The 18,011-nt window shown below is 40.1% G+C and overlaps 1 protein-coding gene across 1 annotated transcript in view; it reads left to right on the top strand.

Moving 5' to 3' along the window:
- PATJ (PATJ crumbs cell polarity complex component) overlaps nt 1–18,011 on the top strand; it is a 187,062-nt gene that overhangs the window by 57,620 nt on the left and 111,431 nt on the right. The window contains exons 18-23 of the mRNA XM_063138122.1: nt 7,627–7,836; nt 9,652–9,771; nt 12,353–12,700; nt 13,071–13,149; nt 14,466–14,598; nt 16,048–16,119. Coding sequence (XP_062994192.1) covers nt 7,627–7,836; nt 9,652–9,771; nt 12,353–12,700; nt 13,071–13,149; nt 14,466–14,598; nt 16,048–16,119 — 962 coding nt within the window. The remainder of the gene's footprint in view (nt 1–7,626; nt 7,837–9,651; nt 9,772–12,352; nt 12,701–13,070; nt 13,150–14,465; nt 14,599–16,047; nt 16,120–18,011) is intronic.

Genomic DNA, 18,011 nt, shown 5'->3' with positions numbered 1-18,011 from the left:
CTTCTTTAGTTACATAGCTTTTCTCACAGATATTCAAGGAAGTCAAAGCAATGACTGGTTGCTTGTCAATCATTGATGAGTGAAAGGTATTCTGCACATGCTCATAAATGCACTTTCTCACAAATCCTATTAGTTCAAACTTGCTGCAAGCAAAGCCCTCTTCAGGGGTTTGGTAATGAACATATGAAGGGGCTCTCAAGAACTGATGCATAAGTAGGCAATGTCCCTGCCAATATATGCATATGGATCTGAGTCTAGGGAATGGGACTAGCTGATGTGTTTTTGAGAGAGCCCCTTCTTGTCTTCGTATCCACAGGCACCAAACGCATGAGCAGAGCTCAAGTAGAAAGAAGTTAGGATTTTGTTTGGTTCATTTCTTTAAATACAAGAATTTACCAACACGTGCGGATTTCTTCATGAATAAGGTGGAAAGAACTTGAGAGGGGGGGAAATGTGGAAGGAAGTAAAACTGACAGATTTATCCATCCGGATAGAAGCTTTGAGAGCTTAGCTCGTAAAAGTCTGGGTTTAAATCCTGTGTATTCAACCATGCTTGCCAAGGAACTCAAGGGAGCATATAGGGGTCTCTCTTCCAACAACCCTATGAGGTAGATTTGGCTGAGAGGTAATGACTGGCCCAAGATCAGAGGTGCAGTTGGTGAAGGCCTTTTTGGTTGCCGTTTGCAGGCTGTGGAATTTCCTCCCAAGAGAGATTTAGTTAGCCATCTCTTTCATGATTTTTAAGACATTCTGTTAAAATAGAAGCTACAAAACAGAGTTTGAAGAAATCTCTTCATATGTTAGTTATATGTTAAGTGACCTAAATGATCCCTTGCAAAACGTAATTCAGCCTCTGAGCTCTAATGTGTGTTTCTCTTGGCTCTGCAGTACAAAATGTGGCATATACAAATTGACACTAGCAAAAGTGTTCTGATGGTAACTTAAAATGGTACAGACAAATGACTGAAATGTATTTGTTTTGGGATCTGTTTAACTGTTCTGTTCAGTGTTATTTCTGATGTGTGTACATTTGGGTATTTTTGTGGCAGTGGGTACTTTGTGACTTGACTGTGCCAACTTTCTTCAGGAAACGTACTGGTCTGAACTAAGAGCACTAATAGTGCCAAAGCTAATATTCTCAGAAAGAAAACGGCCAGAGCTGATTAATCAGCGGCATTTTTGAACGTGTGCTTCTTAAAATGAAATGGGTACCTGTTCTCAGTAAGGCTGTCGTTCCAGAATAATTTAGATGCAGGTGAATGTTCCATGTCTTTGTCATTGTGTCAGGGTGTGCCGGGTGTGCCAGGGGCAGTCTGACAACTTAAGGATCCATGCTGACAGCTCCTTCTCACCAACAAAGAATGAAGGACAAAGTTGCTATGAATCCAACACTGTTTATTCCCAACACAACATGCATGCATGCATCCATAAATAAATAAAGCAAGGGCCAGTTTAATATTTCTCCCCTCCAACTTTTGTGTTTCATTGTTCCAAATTGCCTCTTCTCCAGAGGCTTTAGCTATTAAAAGCTGGATTTGTTGCCACTCTTGCTGCTTTTGTGTCATCTGAGTTTCCCAGTTGGGATACTGCAGCAGTCTTGGCTCTCCCAGTCTTCGTCAGCTGGTGGAGACCTTGGCATTACGTTGCCAATCATGCTATTTGTTACATAGCACACATACTGCTGTAACTTTCCTTCTCATCTGCATCTGGCACTATTTCATCATCTTCCCTCTCTTCTGCTCCTTCCTCTTCTCTCCATCCTGCCTTATATAAGAAGAGCCATACTACATCAGACTGAGGGTCCATCTAGTTCAAAATTCTGTTAACACAGTGGCCAACTAGCAGTCAATCAGGGACCCACAAGCAGGACATGGTGCAACAACACCCTCATGCCCGTGTTTCCCAGCAACTGGTGTATATAGGCTTGCTGTCTCTGATACTGGAGGAAGCATATAGGCATCAGGACCAGTGCCATTGATAGCCTTCTCCTCCAGGAATTTATCCAACCCCCTTTTAAAGCCATCTAAATTGGAGGCCATCGCTACATCTTGTGGTAGCAAATTCAATAGTTTAACTGTGCACTGTGTGAAGAAGTACTTCCTTTTATCTGTCCTGAATCTCTCACCAATCAGCTCCATGGGATGACCCCGGGTTCTAGTATTATGGGAGAAGAAGAAAAACGTTTCCCTATCCACATTCTCCACACCATGCATAAATTTGTACACCTCTATCATGTCTCCCCTTAGCCTCTTTTTCCCCCCAAGTTAAACGATCCCAGCTGTTGTAACCTTACCTCATAGGGTAGATGCTCCCTTGATCATTTTAGTTGCCCTTTTCTGCACTTTTCCCATCTCTAAAATATGTTATTAAATGCGGTACTCACAAACCCCAACCCTTATCCTGGATTCTGTCAATGTTTAACCCCTTCCTAGTGCCTTTACCAGCCCATGGCTGAGCCTCCAGGTTCCCATTCCTCTTTTCTTGGAGCTCCATCACACCTGCTTTTTTTTCCTTGTATGCACCTGTGATTTGGACGTCCGTTTCATTAGCGTGGCAAGTGCTGGTCCCTTTCACAATTACTGCTATACTGGTGAACTCTCTTTTCACTTGTTTGCTGGCCCACTGTTGTGCCCGCCCCACCCCACCCCTTTTCCTTCCCCCTCCAGAACATTGGTTCTTGTCGGGTGATGGATGTGGGCGGCTTTCCCCCCTCGCTCTGGTTTTGTTGTCTGGTGTTTTACCGATTCAGCGCTTAATCAGCTGGGTGCTGTTTCTGCGGGCAGTGAGGGTAGAGTTGGCGAAGCAAAAGTCCTTTGACCAGTTCAGCACAAGTCCATTCGTTCGACTGACAGACTCAGCAAGCTGGAGGAGAACCTCCCCACCCTCCACTTTCGTCAGCAGGAGCACCCCCAAGAAAAGCAACATAGCGCAAGGACAGCAATACGCAGGGACGAAAGGGTGCTTTTATTTCATGTTGAGAAAATAAATTGCACTTTCCCTGCCCTAGAAAAAGACTGAAAATGGAGGGGAAGAGGCGAAGTGACTGCAGGACAGGCACGTCATGTTAGTATTGCATTTCAAAACAGCAAACCAGGCAGGACAAGAATGTGATAAAGCGCTGGTGTGATGGAGCTCTTGATTTCTCCTGCTGTATCTTGCTGATTGTCTCAGCTTATGGTCCACAGTCCTTTTGGGGGGGATAGGATGGGGAATGTTAATCTGATGACTGAATAAAATAATATTTTACGTAGCTATCAACATCAAATACTTTCAGCAATATATTGGTCTATTAGTGCCCTCTGTTGGCTAATGCTGAAATACCTACTTTGTTTCCGAGAAATCCATCATTTTAGTGTTATGGCTCTCTGAGAAAGTTCAGAGAGAGAGAGAGAGAATAAAATCTGGTAGAAAATATACACTTAATCGCAGTTTATGCCACTGCACTCCCAACCCCTTTCTTTTTTTCTAGAAACTATTTGGGAATAATAAGTGAGAAGTAGCCATGAAGGAAATGAAATACCAAAGTCTCTAAATTGAGGAAAGATTTAGATTGTGATCTGATTGCAAATTTCTGCATTTTAAATGCCGTCATTTTCTTCTTTTATATATTGTTTATATCCTACTTTTTGAATTTATCCACACACACAAAAGTCACAATGTGCCGTACAAAAATTTAAAATATCAAAGAGAAAATCACAAAACAATGAAACCCAACAGCATAACATACATTCTTTGCTGTTCATGAAAGATGAAAATAATTGCTTTAACCTGATGTACCAAGAAAGCTTTTCTAAGGAGGATATTTGTTAAATGGTGTGCCATTTGCCGGTCACCACAGGAGCATCCAGAGAGGTACTCCTGCTGATCCAAACAGGTTAACTTGTTGGAGCAAGTGGTCCTTTATTTAGGATTATGCAACCTTGGTGCTTTATGGACATGGTTCTTGAAAAGTTTTGTTTCATTTTAATGAAGATAGGGGTTGAGTAGCTTCATACCATCGACAATGCTGAACTCCCAATGGGAACTGAGCAGAGACCACTCCCTAAGGTCTTGCTGAGCAAGAAGCCCCAGAACATATTGTGCTCTAGTACAGAGATGTAGCCGATAAGGATGGGACCCCAAATAATGAAGGAACAAAAAAGCCAAAGGGCAAGGGGTGGAACCTGGAGTACGTCCAAAATGATTTATTATAGCCTACGTGTTTCGGACTGTTGCTCAGGAGAGAAGTGAGCTCATATTGTTGTATGAAGTGCCCTGATGAAGGACTCTACACAGTCCGAAACACATAGGCTATAATAAATCTTTTTGGACATGCTCCAGGTTCCACCCCTTGCCCTTTGGCTTTTTTGTTCCCTAGTACAGAGATGGTCAGAAAGTAGGTGTCCCAATTTTTTGGACTTCAATTCCCACATTCTTGATAATTGGTCATGCTGGCAGGGGCAAAAGAAATCACCTGTCATCAGAGAGAAAGCTGTTTGGTGAGGTGGCTCCCCAAGAAGTTTTAACCATTATAATTGTACCCCCTTCACACACACAGTCTTGTTCAAACAGCCGTGCATGTGTACTACCCACAAAATTCTGTTTTTCAGTTGCTGTATCACCTCAGAGGTAATATAGCAGCCATTTACTTTGTCATCCTGAATCCAGATTTAGGCTGGAGTCCAGTGCATCTAAGTATGGATAGAAAAGAACTGCACACATAATCAGAGCTTTTTTCCACTGCTGAAGGTGCAAGGCACTATTTTAAAAGCGGCTTGATTTGTCAACTGTGGGAGCCAACAGAGTGAAAACTATGAATTTTTTGGTTCCGAGTATGGCTCTTCTATATCAGCAGAAATATTGTAGCTTCTTTGGATCACAGCAAATGTCATCAGCTGTAAAATACAGCAAAGCACCAGTTAATAGATGGTTGTTATAAATTGTTGAGAAACCCCAGCTTCACAATTCTTAGACCAGATCTACACCTAGTGCCATATTGATACGATCCCAACATGGTGGCTCAATATCCCGCTTACACATTTATACCTTGTAGAACACACAATGACATCTGTTGTGTGATTTTGCATAATATGGAATAAAGCATGGGAAATAACACTAGAAAAGGAGTATATGGAATGCCTAATGTGCCCCAGCAGTTATCAGGGCACTTCAATACTGATAAAAAGCACGAGTGTAGATCTAGCATTAGTCTTGATGGGAAGAGAAACTAAAGTTGACAAAACACCACCATCACAACCTTAATATGATACTGCTAGTTTGTTTTATGTGATCTAGTAATCTGTCTTGAAATTCCTCAGATAAATTGGTGGCATTTGAGAAGAGCCAAACAATTCTCCCCAAACTTGGTACTTCTGTAAATATGTTTGTCGTTGACTTTTTAGGATCTTGCCTAAATCATTTTCAGTGTAATAAAAGCTGGGAATTTCCAAGTCTTTGAACAAAACCTGGGTTCTGAAGCTCATATTGCTTGATTTATAAAATAAAATAGCTTTGTGGGTTTTCCCCCTTCAACAAAGTTTTATATTGCCATTCAAATCTTTGGGGTGACAGACCACTTCTTCTGTGCAGCAGTATGTACGTTCCTAGCTGATTGATCTTTCCCTTTATGTAGCTTCTCTTCTCTTGTCCAAGAGCTCCCTCTGCTTGAAAATTGTAGTGTCGTTATAACCTATATTAAATGGATTATTTACTTTATCCACTGAGTATTTGTATACTATCTTTTCTCTGTGTTAATTAGATTTGGTCAATTACTTTTGTTTGTTTTGTAATATTCAACTGACCTCAGAATTTGCCTTCTAAATTCCTCGGCTGTCTCTTTAACCTGAAATAATAACTCTTAAATGGCAGCATTTGGTTCAAATGAGGCTCTAGGAAAACTATACTAAAGAATAATGTGTTATTACATATTATGCCTTAATCCATCTCCCTATAAAAGAACCAGGCCTTTTTTTTCCCAATTGGCAACATGGGCAGGGCATGTAACAAGCCAGAACACTAAAACGTGGCAGTTGTCACTCATTCATCTGGAATCAAAGCCTAAATCTCTGTGCCTTGTGATGGAGACTAGTTCTTTAGCTACAGGTGCTTATACCTGTCCAAACGTCAGGTGGTTCAAAGAGCTGTGGCTAGATTGTTGACTGGGGCTGGTTACAGGGAGCATGCAACTCCCCTGTTACAACAGCTCCTCTGACTTACGGTCTGTTTCAGGGCACAATTCAAAGTGCTGGTTATGACCTATAAAACTCTATACAGCTTGGGTCCAGGTTATCTGAAAGACTGTATTCTCTCATATGAGCCTGCCTGTGCTCTGAGATCTTCTCTGTGTGTATGTGGGGCTTTCTCTCAGTCCCACCAGCATCACAGGCATGCCTGATGGGTACGCAGGAGACGGCCTTCTCAGTGGCTGCTCCAAGGCTCTGGAATTCCCTTCTCAGGGAGGCTAGACTGGCTCCCTCTGTGTTATGCTTTTGGAGGCAGGCAAAAACTTTTTTTTGTTTCTGTAGTCTTTTGGAAATACTCTGGACCTGTGTTAATGTATTGGATTGTTTTAAATTGTTACTGCTTTTTTAAAAACTTTTAAATGTTTTTAATTTTACTGTTTAACTTTTGTAAATTGATATTTATATGTTTTAATTGTATATATTTTAATCTTGTAAACCGCCTTGAGTTCCAGTATTGGAAAAATGGCAGAATAATAATAATAACAATAATATTCCAGTTATGTGCAGTTATGGAAACTTTTCCATATCAAATAGTTCGAATAGTGCTTTCTTTGCATAGGCCATGCTTTTTGCAATCACAAGGAATTTGTTATATTGACCTTCATTGAATGGATTGTATCCAATGCTAGTCTAGCTTAAGTCCCATTCATTTCAATGGGTCTACTCTAAGTATGTCTAACATTGGATGCAACTCAAGGTCTTCTATGACAGTCAAACTTTTAATCCGCAAGCTATTCAGTGGCAGGCAGTGCTTCAGTGGATGGGTTCAACAAAGTGGTATTCAAACCTACAGAAATATTGATCAGCAGACCAAGGAGGTTATGTGTTTCTCTCAGTGGCCTTGGTGTGAGAGATTTTTAATCAATCAGAAGTATGACATTTTTGTCAGAGCTTTGCAACCATTATGTAGTGATGGCTTATTTTGTGAAGTTTGTTCATTTTTTTATTAACAGTATTTACAGACCAATCTATAATAAAGCTGTTAGGGTGGCTTGCAAGAAGAAATAATAATTCAAATAACAATAAAAGCAACAGCATTATTAAAAATAAAGTATAAAAATGATCACTGAGAAGTAAAAACTGCTGAAAGCTACGATAGATTTAAAAGGCCCGGCAAAATGAAGAGGTCTTCACTTGATTCCAAAACAGCTCCAAAATAGGCACCAGGCAGCAAGCCTCTCTGGGCCTTTGCATAGATTTATTGGTTATGCATAGCTAATTTGGTTTACATCTGTGAAAGTAAAGAGATGTACACTGAGCCAACACACATTTCTGTGACTCATTGTATGCTAGGGTGAGTGGGTACATGCCAAAGTGGGTGTGAAGGTCTCATGCGATTGACTGAAAGCAGCATTTCCTTAGAAGGATTTTTAAAAGGTAACACTTCTTTTTCTTTATTTTCTAGGATCCCTTAGATCCAACAAAGGCAGCATTTGTGGTCAGCTCACTGGTGCCAAATGGAGTGGCTGAATGTGGTGGGGAACTCTTCCCCGGTGACCGTCTGGTCTTTGTGAATGACATATGTTTGCACAATACATCTCTAGGAGAAGCTGTAGAAGTATTGAAATCTGTACCACCAGGGAACGTTCACCTTGGAATCTGCAAACCTTTGATGGTAAGGCCTGTTGGGTAACTTACTTTTTTTCCTGTTCAGCAGAGTTAGTGCTTAATTTGGGTGGAGTTGGGTGGAGTTTTGAAAGCAATTCTCCCTAAATGCTTGTGGTGTTTCCCCCTTCCTTCTGGAATATCTGAGTTTCTCTGTGGTTAATCTCCGAGTTCTCTCGGAGATTAGATCAAATTTATGCTGATGGGCCAAGAAAAAATTGTCTTTGAGATACTTGTGGATTACCTGGATTTTTGTTTCCCATTTATCTTACATTTATATCCAACTATGAGCCCTACAGGGCTCTTGAGGATGGCTTCAATACAGTTTAAAGGTACAATATAAAAATAGAGCCACATTAAAACAATATGAATAATTTTAAAACAGCAGCAACCATCCAAGATAAAATCAGTGAAATCATTCAAGGACCTGTCTAAATGGGAAGGTCTTAACCAGCTGCATTAGATAATGGATGCTGCTGCTATTGAGAAGGTTCTGTTCAGTATAGCCACGTTATTTGGAATCAAATCCTATATTTCTTCAGGCAAGAATCCCTGACAAACCTGGGTCTATTTATTATTTTATTTATGGCATTTATTTCCTGCCCTTTTTCCCCTCCAAGGAACCCAAGATGGTGTACATAACCCCCCTCCATTTTATCTGCACAGCAATAACCCTCTGAGTTAGGCAGGGCTGAGAGTCTGTGACTGGCCCAAGGTCATCCACCCAGTGAGCTTTCATGGCTCACTGTGGGGACTTCAGTGGGGACTAGGATCTCCTGAGTCCCCATCCAGTACTCTAACCACTATAGCACACTGGCTTTCTATTGTTTCTATTGTTATTGTTTAAGAGGCCTTTCCCTGTCCTAGTTTTCCTGAATCTACATAGTGCAAATACTTCTTGTGTGGGTTATTTCATATATTTCCATTCTTCTCTTGTGATGCATAGTAGCTTTGGCTAATCTGTTCAAGACTTGGATGTGCATTGCTGCATAGAGGCTCCTACAGGTTAATCATATAATGTCAATATATAGATGCTTTTCAGTTTCACCTTTATGGTTTTCAGTATATTCTTTATCAGCACGGCTGCTTATAGCATACATAAATGATTAAAGTATGATTGGTTGACTCTGGAGTTGGTTGCATTTAACATGCTACATTTTTTTCATTCTTCGATGAGTGAGTGGGGAACTGTTCAGCTTTATGTATAAGAATTCATATGTTATTCAACTTTTTATTATAAAATTTTAAAAATATTTTTGAATGTTCTGTTCTTTCTTGGCCCTCTCAATGGTTTCCCTATCCAACGGGTTTCCTGCCCATTTAGCTTTAGCAATGCTGCAGCACCAGGTCTTACTGCATTACTTACTGGGCCCCAAACTTATAAGACATTTAATTAAAAAGCTAAAGTTATGTTGAAATATTCTGCTTAGGCCAGTGGAAAGTATAGATGATAATGAGCTTGGAAACTGCCCTGCTGTTTTTGTTAACTTTATTTATATAGGAACTTATCGAAAGAAGTAAACCAAAGTGGAGGAAATAAAATTAGAGTAACATAAGGGTTTGAGCATAATTTTTATCTTGCCCATATGTTTGGCTTATTGTTTCTTGCCATTCTCTACATATTTCACTATATTTTCTGTATTCTGTACTTCTTTTTTATGATTTCACTCATAACTTTCTAGTTTACCTTCCACATTCATTTTGGTTTTCTCACCAGCTGTGCTCTCCAGAAGATAGTTTCTTGCCATTCTTTTCTGCTTCAAAAAATTAAATAAAATTGGGCTTAGGTATTTCCTGATTAGTGGTATTTTGTTTTGTTTTAAAGGTAGAAAATAAACAGAATGGAACCTCTTCTACTATGGATCCCAAGAGTATTGGCAGAAATTCAGTATCTCAAGAACCAATCAATATTATTGAGTCATCAATACTGCCTGAAGCGCCAAAGGTTTCTATTCGTTTTTATTTTCATAAAAATGGTGGTGCATAGAGATTGGTCTGTGTGTGTGTGTGTCTGTGTGTGTGTTGGGGGGACGGACATCTGCTTCAGTTGGGTCAAACTAAATCTTTTCCTTAGATCAATTGTACCTGTCATGGGCTGAACCCATGGTTCCTTTAAGAGAATATCTTTTGCTTCATCCTAGGGAGAGGGAGTGGGGTTTCTTTGTGTCCGAAAAGGGAGTAGCAAGTAAAATGCCAAGGCCGCGCTGGACGAGAAGTGCCTGGCATCTGATAATGCCTCCCCGGGCTGGTACCGGGGAGAGTAACAAGTTGCAGCTGTGCAATGTCTGGGAGCATTCCAACCTCCCTTTGGGTGAGGTGTGGGTTGCTATGGCGTTTCTATTGGTCAAGGTGGGTCTGGTGACAAGGGGGTCCCAGAAAGGGATAGAAAGCTTGGGCAACCAAGGGTCCGGTCTCTTTCCTGTGGGTGTCAGGAGACCAGCGTGTGCATGGTGAGTCAGAGCATCCAGGTCGGGCTGGCTGGATGGCGGAGGCTCCACGTGGTCGCTGAGGGAAGGAGTCTAGTTTGAGTGGCGTGAAGCCAAGTCGAAGTGAGTAACAAAGAGGTTGAGTCACAGAGTTAAATGTTTGTTATGTTTTAGTTTAGGTTTGGGTGCAAGTGGGCAAGGGACCTTGCCAGAGTTACGGCTGATGGGTGGTTAAGTAGGGAGAGAGTGTGAATTTAATTGGCTTGAGCGTGTAAAGGGGGAGGGGGAGGTATTAGTCCCTGCTGTCCTGAGTGTGTCATTCCTGTTACGTGTTTACCTTAATGTGTGGACCCTTACGGAAGTGTGTTGTGTGAAGAATAAAAGTGTTTTGGTTCCTATCTCCCGTGAGGTGTTCCTTCCTTGAGAACCTAGATGTTAAAGGGTTAACAAGCGGCAGTGAAGGGGCATGTGTCTGGGATGGCTGAGTCAGACCCCCCTTCTCTGGCCGGGGAATCGCTGAGTCAAACCGAGCGGTTCCACCACAGTACCCATCCTTAAGTTGCATGGGCCTGGGGGGAAGTGTGTAATGTTTCCATTGCGTGGGAAACATGAAACAAGCAAACTCAACTAGCAAGCACTTATCTCACACGGTTCCTTTGAAACATGTGAAGCTGATCTTTTGCTGCTGATGACTGCACACACTGTCTTTCATTGATATGGTTTGGAGAGTTTATTATTATACTCCTTCAGTCAATTGAGGCATGCCCAAAACAGGAGCTTAGAATAGACCCTGCCATTCCAAGCAGCACACAGTTTATAAAGCTCTGTGTTGTTCACAAGGACTGTGCAGATATTACAATATTGAATGTGTGGAGAGGATATGGGGACAGCCCTCCTCCATTCCTGACCTCCCCATGTTGATTGGGAAGGTCTAAAGCAGGGGTGGGCAACATTCTGGTGGCATGTGGCTTTCCCATCCTATTTTTGCTGCTGAAAAGGCTCAGAGCAAATTATTGTAGTTGCTGCAATAAGAGCTTTACTGAAACCTGAGCCACAGTTTCGGAAAGTCAAGATTTGACAGACCCTCTGTGCAAGGGAATCACAAGCACAGTTACAGTCTTTTAAAACCTTCCCGGTCAACATGGGAGGGAGTAGGGCCAGCACATTCATCCCCTCCATGCTTTCAGTTTTGTAATAACAGAGCTATTGAGGATATTGAAACAAAGGGTTTAAGTTGCAATCCTGTGGTTGCTTACTTGGGAATAACATCCATTGAACACAGTGGAGCTCAGTTTTGAGTAAATATGCTTGGAAGTGTGCTGTAGGTTTCAGCGAATTCCATATCCCTAGAGTTAGGGCAAATTTGCTTTATAAACAGTTCAATCAGTAGAGGTGCTGCTATGAACTTCTGTGTTTATACAAACAAAGTAATATCTTCTGATTTACTGGGCAGTTTCACTTCTTTAATATTTTGGAATTGTTTTATAAAATTAATAATGAAAGAAAAAAGAAAAAGGGGGTGAGAGAGAGAAACAATATTCCGCAGTAATTCAAACAACATATGGAGATTTAGTACAGAACATGGTCAAGAAAGATAAAATAAAAATCGTAGGGGGTATTACACATGCCAGTATAAACATGGGCACTGTATTTAAAGGAATGATTATATCTTAAGCGAACCAAATATTTCCGAAGGCTTTTGGTACTAGATGTGTATTACTATCTTTATTCATATATGTACTAAAAGTCCCCCACTCAGCAGCAAACATATCTGATTTTTTTTGTCATTTTGCTATATGTAACTTTTGAGTCCGTTTTTCTATTAGCGCTACTTCCCATACCTTATTGTACCATTTAGTTATTGAAATTCCTTGTAAATCTTTATAAATGTTTAATATCTTCTGAGCTTGAGTTACTGGGCAGTTTCACTTCTTTAATATTTTGGAATTGTTTTATAAAATTAATAATGGAAAAAAGAGTGACAGAGAGCTGTTTGTAAAATCTAAAACGTTGCCAAATGTCAGGAAGTGTGGATCTCTTTCCATACCTCCCACCTGTTTAAAGGACTGTGACAAAGCTCTGCTTTGTTGTTTTATGCAGGACTTCAGAGATGGATCTTTTTCTAAGGAAGATCTCGTTGATGAACCAATCCTGGATTTGGGCAGACAATTTCAACATGCTCAGAGTGAAATAGACGTTGATAAGGAGTCGTGGGAAATGCATGAGTTTTTGAAGCCTGTGGCGGAGTATGTTGGTGAAGAGCGGGAGATGCTAGTGGATGAAGAGTATGATGTAGATCAAGAGTACTATAGATATATCCCATTGGATGAGAAAGAACTTGCTCCATCAACTGAGATGGACTTTACAACTGCAAAGCAATGGGTAAAAGAACTGGAACCTACTCAAATGGATGAATTGAGTTCTACAATGGGCCTCAGTGCTGAAGAGGTACATAGTTGCATGTCCAATAAGTAGAAAAGGATAAACTTAATTTAATGTGAAGTATGATGGAGTGGTGTCACCTATGCATTGGAGATATTGCTGCTGTTCTATTAATTCTGGTGTAAACTCCAATATCTAAATAGTTGAAAATTCACTGAGAATATTCCAATGAAGGGGTTTGCACTCTATTCCTCTAGCATAGTGCTCAAAGCATAAATAAATTCAGTAGCAATAACTGGTTTTGGAGAGCAGAGTTCAATTAATGGTCATGTCTTCTGTCCATAAGAGTGTGCTATTGAATTAGTTTAAAAGTCAGGTTTCCAGCAGTGTCAGTGATCTTCAAATTTGAATTGCCATTTCTTTCTTTTCACTGAAGACTGAAGAAAACACTAGTAACAGTTCAGTGTTTCCTGGAGCTTCAATGGAAAGCAGCCAACAAAAGACTCTATTGGATGGTAAGTGAAACGAGCTTGATTAGGTTTGTGCGTTTGTTGCATTCATTTAATACATGATATTGAAACATAAAAGCTAGAATACTTTTGTTAGCTTCTATGAACTCAAGATTATATCCTTGTTTCCTGGTCCTTCCCTTATTTTTCCTTTTATTTTCTCCTTCCTTTTCTTTGTGCTTTCGTTTTTTACCCCATCCACCTTTACTATTGGCTCTTCTTTTCTTCAATATTGGGTTTTTGTGTGTGTGTTTCGCTTTCTCCAGTTGTGATGGTGATAACTTAAAAGAAAGAAATACAAAAATGCATGGCCCCAATCCAGAGAAGACAATAACATTGTAGACAATTAGTTGGTGACTTGTTTTTGATGCTACTAATTTGTCATAAATTTGTAAATCTGGTTGTACATGTACACTTTATTCTGCATAGGCTATTCAAATTCATTTTTAAAAATTTGAAATTCTTAGCAGGAATTGGTGTAATGTGAGAAGATCTGGAATTTAGGGATATACAAGCAATGTTTAGATAGGGCTAGTAGTTAAAATGTTTTGGGGAAGGGCCAAGTAGTTTAACCAACGCATAAATTCCTGTCTCTTCACCACACAAATTGGACTTCCATGGTCTTGAGGGAGGCATTATTTATACTTTTCTCCTCAGTTCAAAGAGCTACAACAACAACAACAACAACAATAATAATAATAATAATAATAATAATAATAATAATAATAATAATAATTCTTTCAGGATACCAAATTAGAAATGAGTAAAATCAAACTTGTTATGTGGTCTTTCGAAATCTGAGGGCATTTGAGCTGAATGTTGATGTATTAAATTTGGATTTGTTTATTATAATATTATTCGGGAAGCAACTGTAGATCCAAAATAATATCACTCTTCCATATCTTTGGACAAAAATAGACATTAAACTGGGCAATGGTCTGCCAAAACCCTTCATTTTCTGTTAGTTCCCCTCCTCTACCTATAACATTGTGTTGTGATGTTGTGTGTTTTGCCTTCCTTTTTCCACCTATGAGTAATATAAGTTTCCCAAAATATAAGGAGGAGGAAGAGAACACGACTGCCATTTTCAGTGGCATCACTGAACCCAAATATTATGCTTTCAGAAATAGTTGACTAATATGAGTCTTTATTTCTATTTGAAGTTAGTGTGTCTAAAATGTGTGTTGTTGTTTTTCCTATTGAACTCACATTTACCACTCATAAAACTGTGTTCTCTGCATGGCTTGAACTCCCCCTTCCTAGACATTTATTTACAGCACAATCTCAGCATCATGGAGCAATAACCAATCTCTTATTTTAAGGTGCTAAGATGCAAAATGACCCTAAAGATCTTCTATGCATTGATGATGATCTTAAAAGAAATAGACTGAAGACTGAAGATTACGATCTTTCCAGCACCCAAGATCCTGCTCTACTTAGACTAGGGCTGTCTAGGTATGAAAGAAATGTTCAGCTAAAAATGTGTGGTTATCTTTCTTGAACTAATTTAGGATATGAGGCAGAACTGTCTCCTCAGATAGCTTTAGGTTTATTGAACAAACAATGGCCCTGCTTTGCCTCTTATCTCCTGGTGGGGGCATGCACTGATGTCCCCTCGGCCTGATCCCATCCCCCTCATTCCTTCTTCCCCACAAGGCAGTTCATGTCAGTTAGCCCTGGGTGCGGATGGGAGTCCAAATGGACCAAAGCCCTATTGTTTCCAGGCTGCACGTGTCTCCCTCACTCCTCCTCCTTCCTCATAGGGCAATAGATGATGATTAGCCCTGGGGATGGAGGGGTGGTGGTGGAGACCAAATAGAGCAAAGCCTTGATGATGTTACCTCAGGTAAAAGCTTACTCTTTTGTGCAAAGCCAGAGTACACACATTACCGACAGCATGAAAATCATAACTATTAATTTATAAAGATTATCTACTTTATCAACAATTTCTGTTGGAGGCAAAGGTAGGTGGTGGAGAGGGCAAATCTAGGTGTCAAGAGTAAATGTAGTGCAATAAATATAAACTGTGGGCCAAGCAGTTTTGCCTCAGTCATCCGTTCAGTGGCTTGCATAAGACCTAGTATCTTTTGCTTCTCTTCCCTTGAATAATATGGGGTTAATAGTATTCGCTGCCTCACAGAATTGTTTTAAGGTTTACCGAGATAATGTATATGAAGTACTGTGAATATTCTGAAGCTATACCTTTGCCAGTCATATAACTTTAGGAAATCTAGTGGTGTTCACTGCAGACCTTACACTGATTACCATTTTAACACATAGCTGCACCTGATGTGTGGTAAAATCCCCCTTACCTTTTGGAGAATTGATGCAGGCAACCATGCTTTCTCAGTATAGCCCCTCTTACCCTGTAGCCACCCAAATCCTCTCCACAGTATAGCTTGCTCATCTGTATTATGCAGGAAGGAAGATTTTTCAACACATCAAATGCAGATGTGTAATAAAATGTGTGGTAGATGATACAGATGATCAAAACTACTTTGCTGTGAGAGGGCTTGCTGTGGGATTGTTTGATCATTTATATGGCTCTGAATTCTACTGCCTTTTGTGGACAGAGAACAGCCAAGAAGAAACAATGGCCTGTTATGCTATATACTCAAACATACCAGCTTGACTTTGCAAAATCAATATTTTTCTTTTTATATTTGTATGGTTAGATCATCTTAATGTCTTAATTACCAGAAGCTCCAATGGTTGCAGGACATTCTTTGTTTTATATGTGTTTCAGCTTCATTAGCATGTGTCTTCAAAGAGGCAAATAAACATATATGACTTTGGATTATGAGAAATATGCAGATTTGTCTTATATGCATTAAATACTGCATTATGTAGATAAATGCTGCATAGCCTTGGTGGGCAGCTGAAATTTATTTCCATTTTATTTAGTGAATTGCCTGAGAGAGAAGAAGGAGAAGGAGAAGAAACTCCAGTTTTCAGTCACTGGGGACCACCCCAAACGTATGTTGATAAATATTTCAATATTTCTTCTGCCTTAGAAATTATTCAAGGTCCTTAGGCATGAAGTGTATATTTGCCTTGGCTTTTCAGCTTTTGCTGGAGGCTGTTTGCTTGACCATGTATTTTATCCCATTCTGGAATAGCATTGAAGTGATCCATGCTTCCCGAAATACTGCAGATATAATGAATGTTTAGAATATATCCTGTTGAAAGGGCTTATATCAATTCTGTTGATTCTTAATACTTTCCAGTTTTCCATTGCAATTGATGTACGCAGTTGAAGGTTGGTTCAACTGTGAATTCCTGCAGAGATGTTCTCCAATCTCAGGGGAGGTCAATTTCATTTAATAAAAATTTTTTTGGCAGGGTTGTGGGGGCCAATGAGGGGGAAGTTTCCTATCCCTGTACTATCTGGAACATAGGAATTATACTGAGTCAGACCACTGGTCCATCTAGCTCAGTACTGTCAACATGGACTGGCAGCAGATTGAGGAAGGGATTTTCCTCACCTTACCTGTAGATGCTGGGAACTGAACCTGGGATCTTCTCCATGTAAAGCATGTGCTCTGCTACTGAGCTTTGGCCTTTCTGCTTGTACCTAATCTTACTAGCAGCTCTCTCAATTAGGCTATCTTCACATATTTTATTTTTTAGGTGTATGCTTAAGATTTGCGTACGTAAAACATATATTGTAGAAGTGCACTCATCAGGGACATGCTTTAGCTCTAGCTGCTTGCTTGAGCATATATTTGGTGGCAAACTCAATTTGTTTTCTCTGTAATGTATAAAATGCTGGGAGGAGCTGCTGAAAGAGAAATGGGCAGAACAATTACAATATGCATGAGGCTCTGTATCAGAACCATTTTATTTTACTGGCAAAAATGGATTTCTTATTTTCTTATTTTCATTTGCCTCTCAGTCTGTGTTGATTGCAAATGTTCCTCACTCCCACCCAGCCAGCTATGCCGCACACAAAAAGCACTTGGCGTCAACTGATGAGAGTTGATTTCATTTGAATGTTGAATGACAAGTTCTAGAAAAGGAGGCAGGGAACATATATAAAAAACGTTAACGTATTTCACAATGCTGACTGGATAGGTTTTTCGTGCCTCACATATGGCCTCCATGCTTGATGCAGCTGGCAAACATGACTTTTTTGCTTGTGGTGACCGGCTTCAAGTCTATCAATTACAACCACATGTGCTTGGACACAACTCACTCTCCGATCAGAAATAACAGCAGTATGGACCAGTGGAACAATTGTAATCTAACTGCTTATGTCAATACTTAGTTCTGCCATCAGATTCCATTTTAGGCAAGATTTCTTACTGAAAACATAAGCATATGTTCAGAGCTGGGCAGAGTATAAAACAATTAAAAATGTAAGATGAGCTGTGCAGGATCAGACTAAACACCAACTTAGTTCATCATTCATTTCCCTTAGCAGCCAACCAGATGACCCAATGGGAAGCCCACAAGCAAGACATAAGCACAATATAGCACCTTCCGACACGTGTTGCCTAGCAACGTGTATTGAGAGATAATATATAGCTATCACAGCTAATAGCCATGGACAGCCTTATCCTTCATGAATTTGTCTAAATTGATCTTGGGTCCAAAATGTGGACAAGGGATGAACAAATAGGTCAACAAACATAAGGGATCTCAAAGCATGGATAAGAGCATAGTGTCAGGAGGATGGGTTTTGTTAGGCTTTGTCAAGATTTGTTAGGCAATGTGGAATATTTTAGGAAAACCTAAGTGAGTGCAAAACAGGCGTGCTGCACTTGGAGTTCAATGGAACCAGACTGCTAGTGTCTTAATATGCAAAAGGTCACAGAGCAACTTTTAAACTGATCCCTGAGGTAAAAGCCAGCATGCACTTTGGAAAC

Source organism: Elgaria multicarinata, chromosome 1 (genome assembly GCF_023053635.1).
Source record: "Elgaria multicarinata webbii isolate HBS135686 ecotype San Diego chromosome 1, rElgMul1.1.pri, whole genome shotgun sequence".
NCBI lineage: Eukaryota > Metazoa > Chordata > Lepidosauria > Squamata > Anguidae > Elgaria > Elgaria multicarinata.
This window is presented reverse-complemented; position numbering and strand designations above follow the sequence as displayed.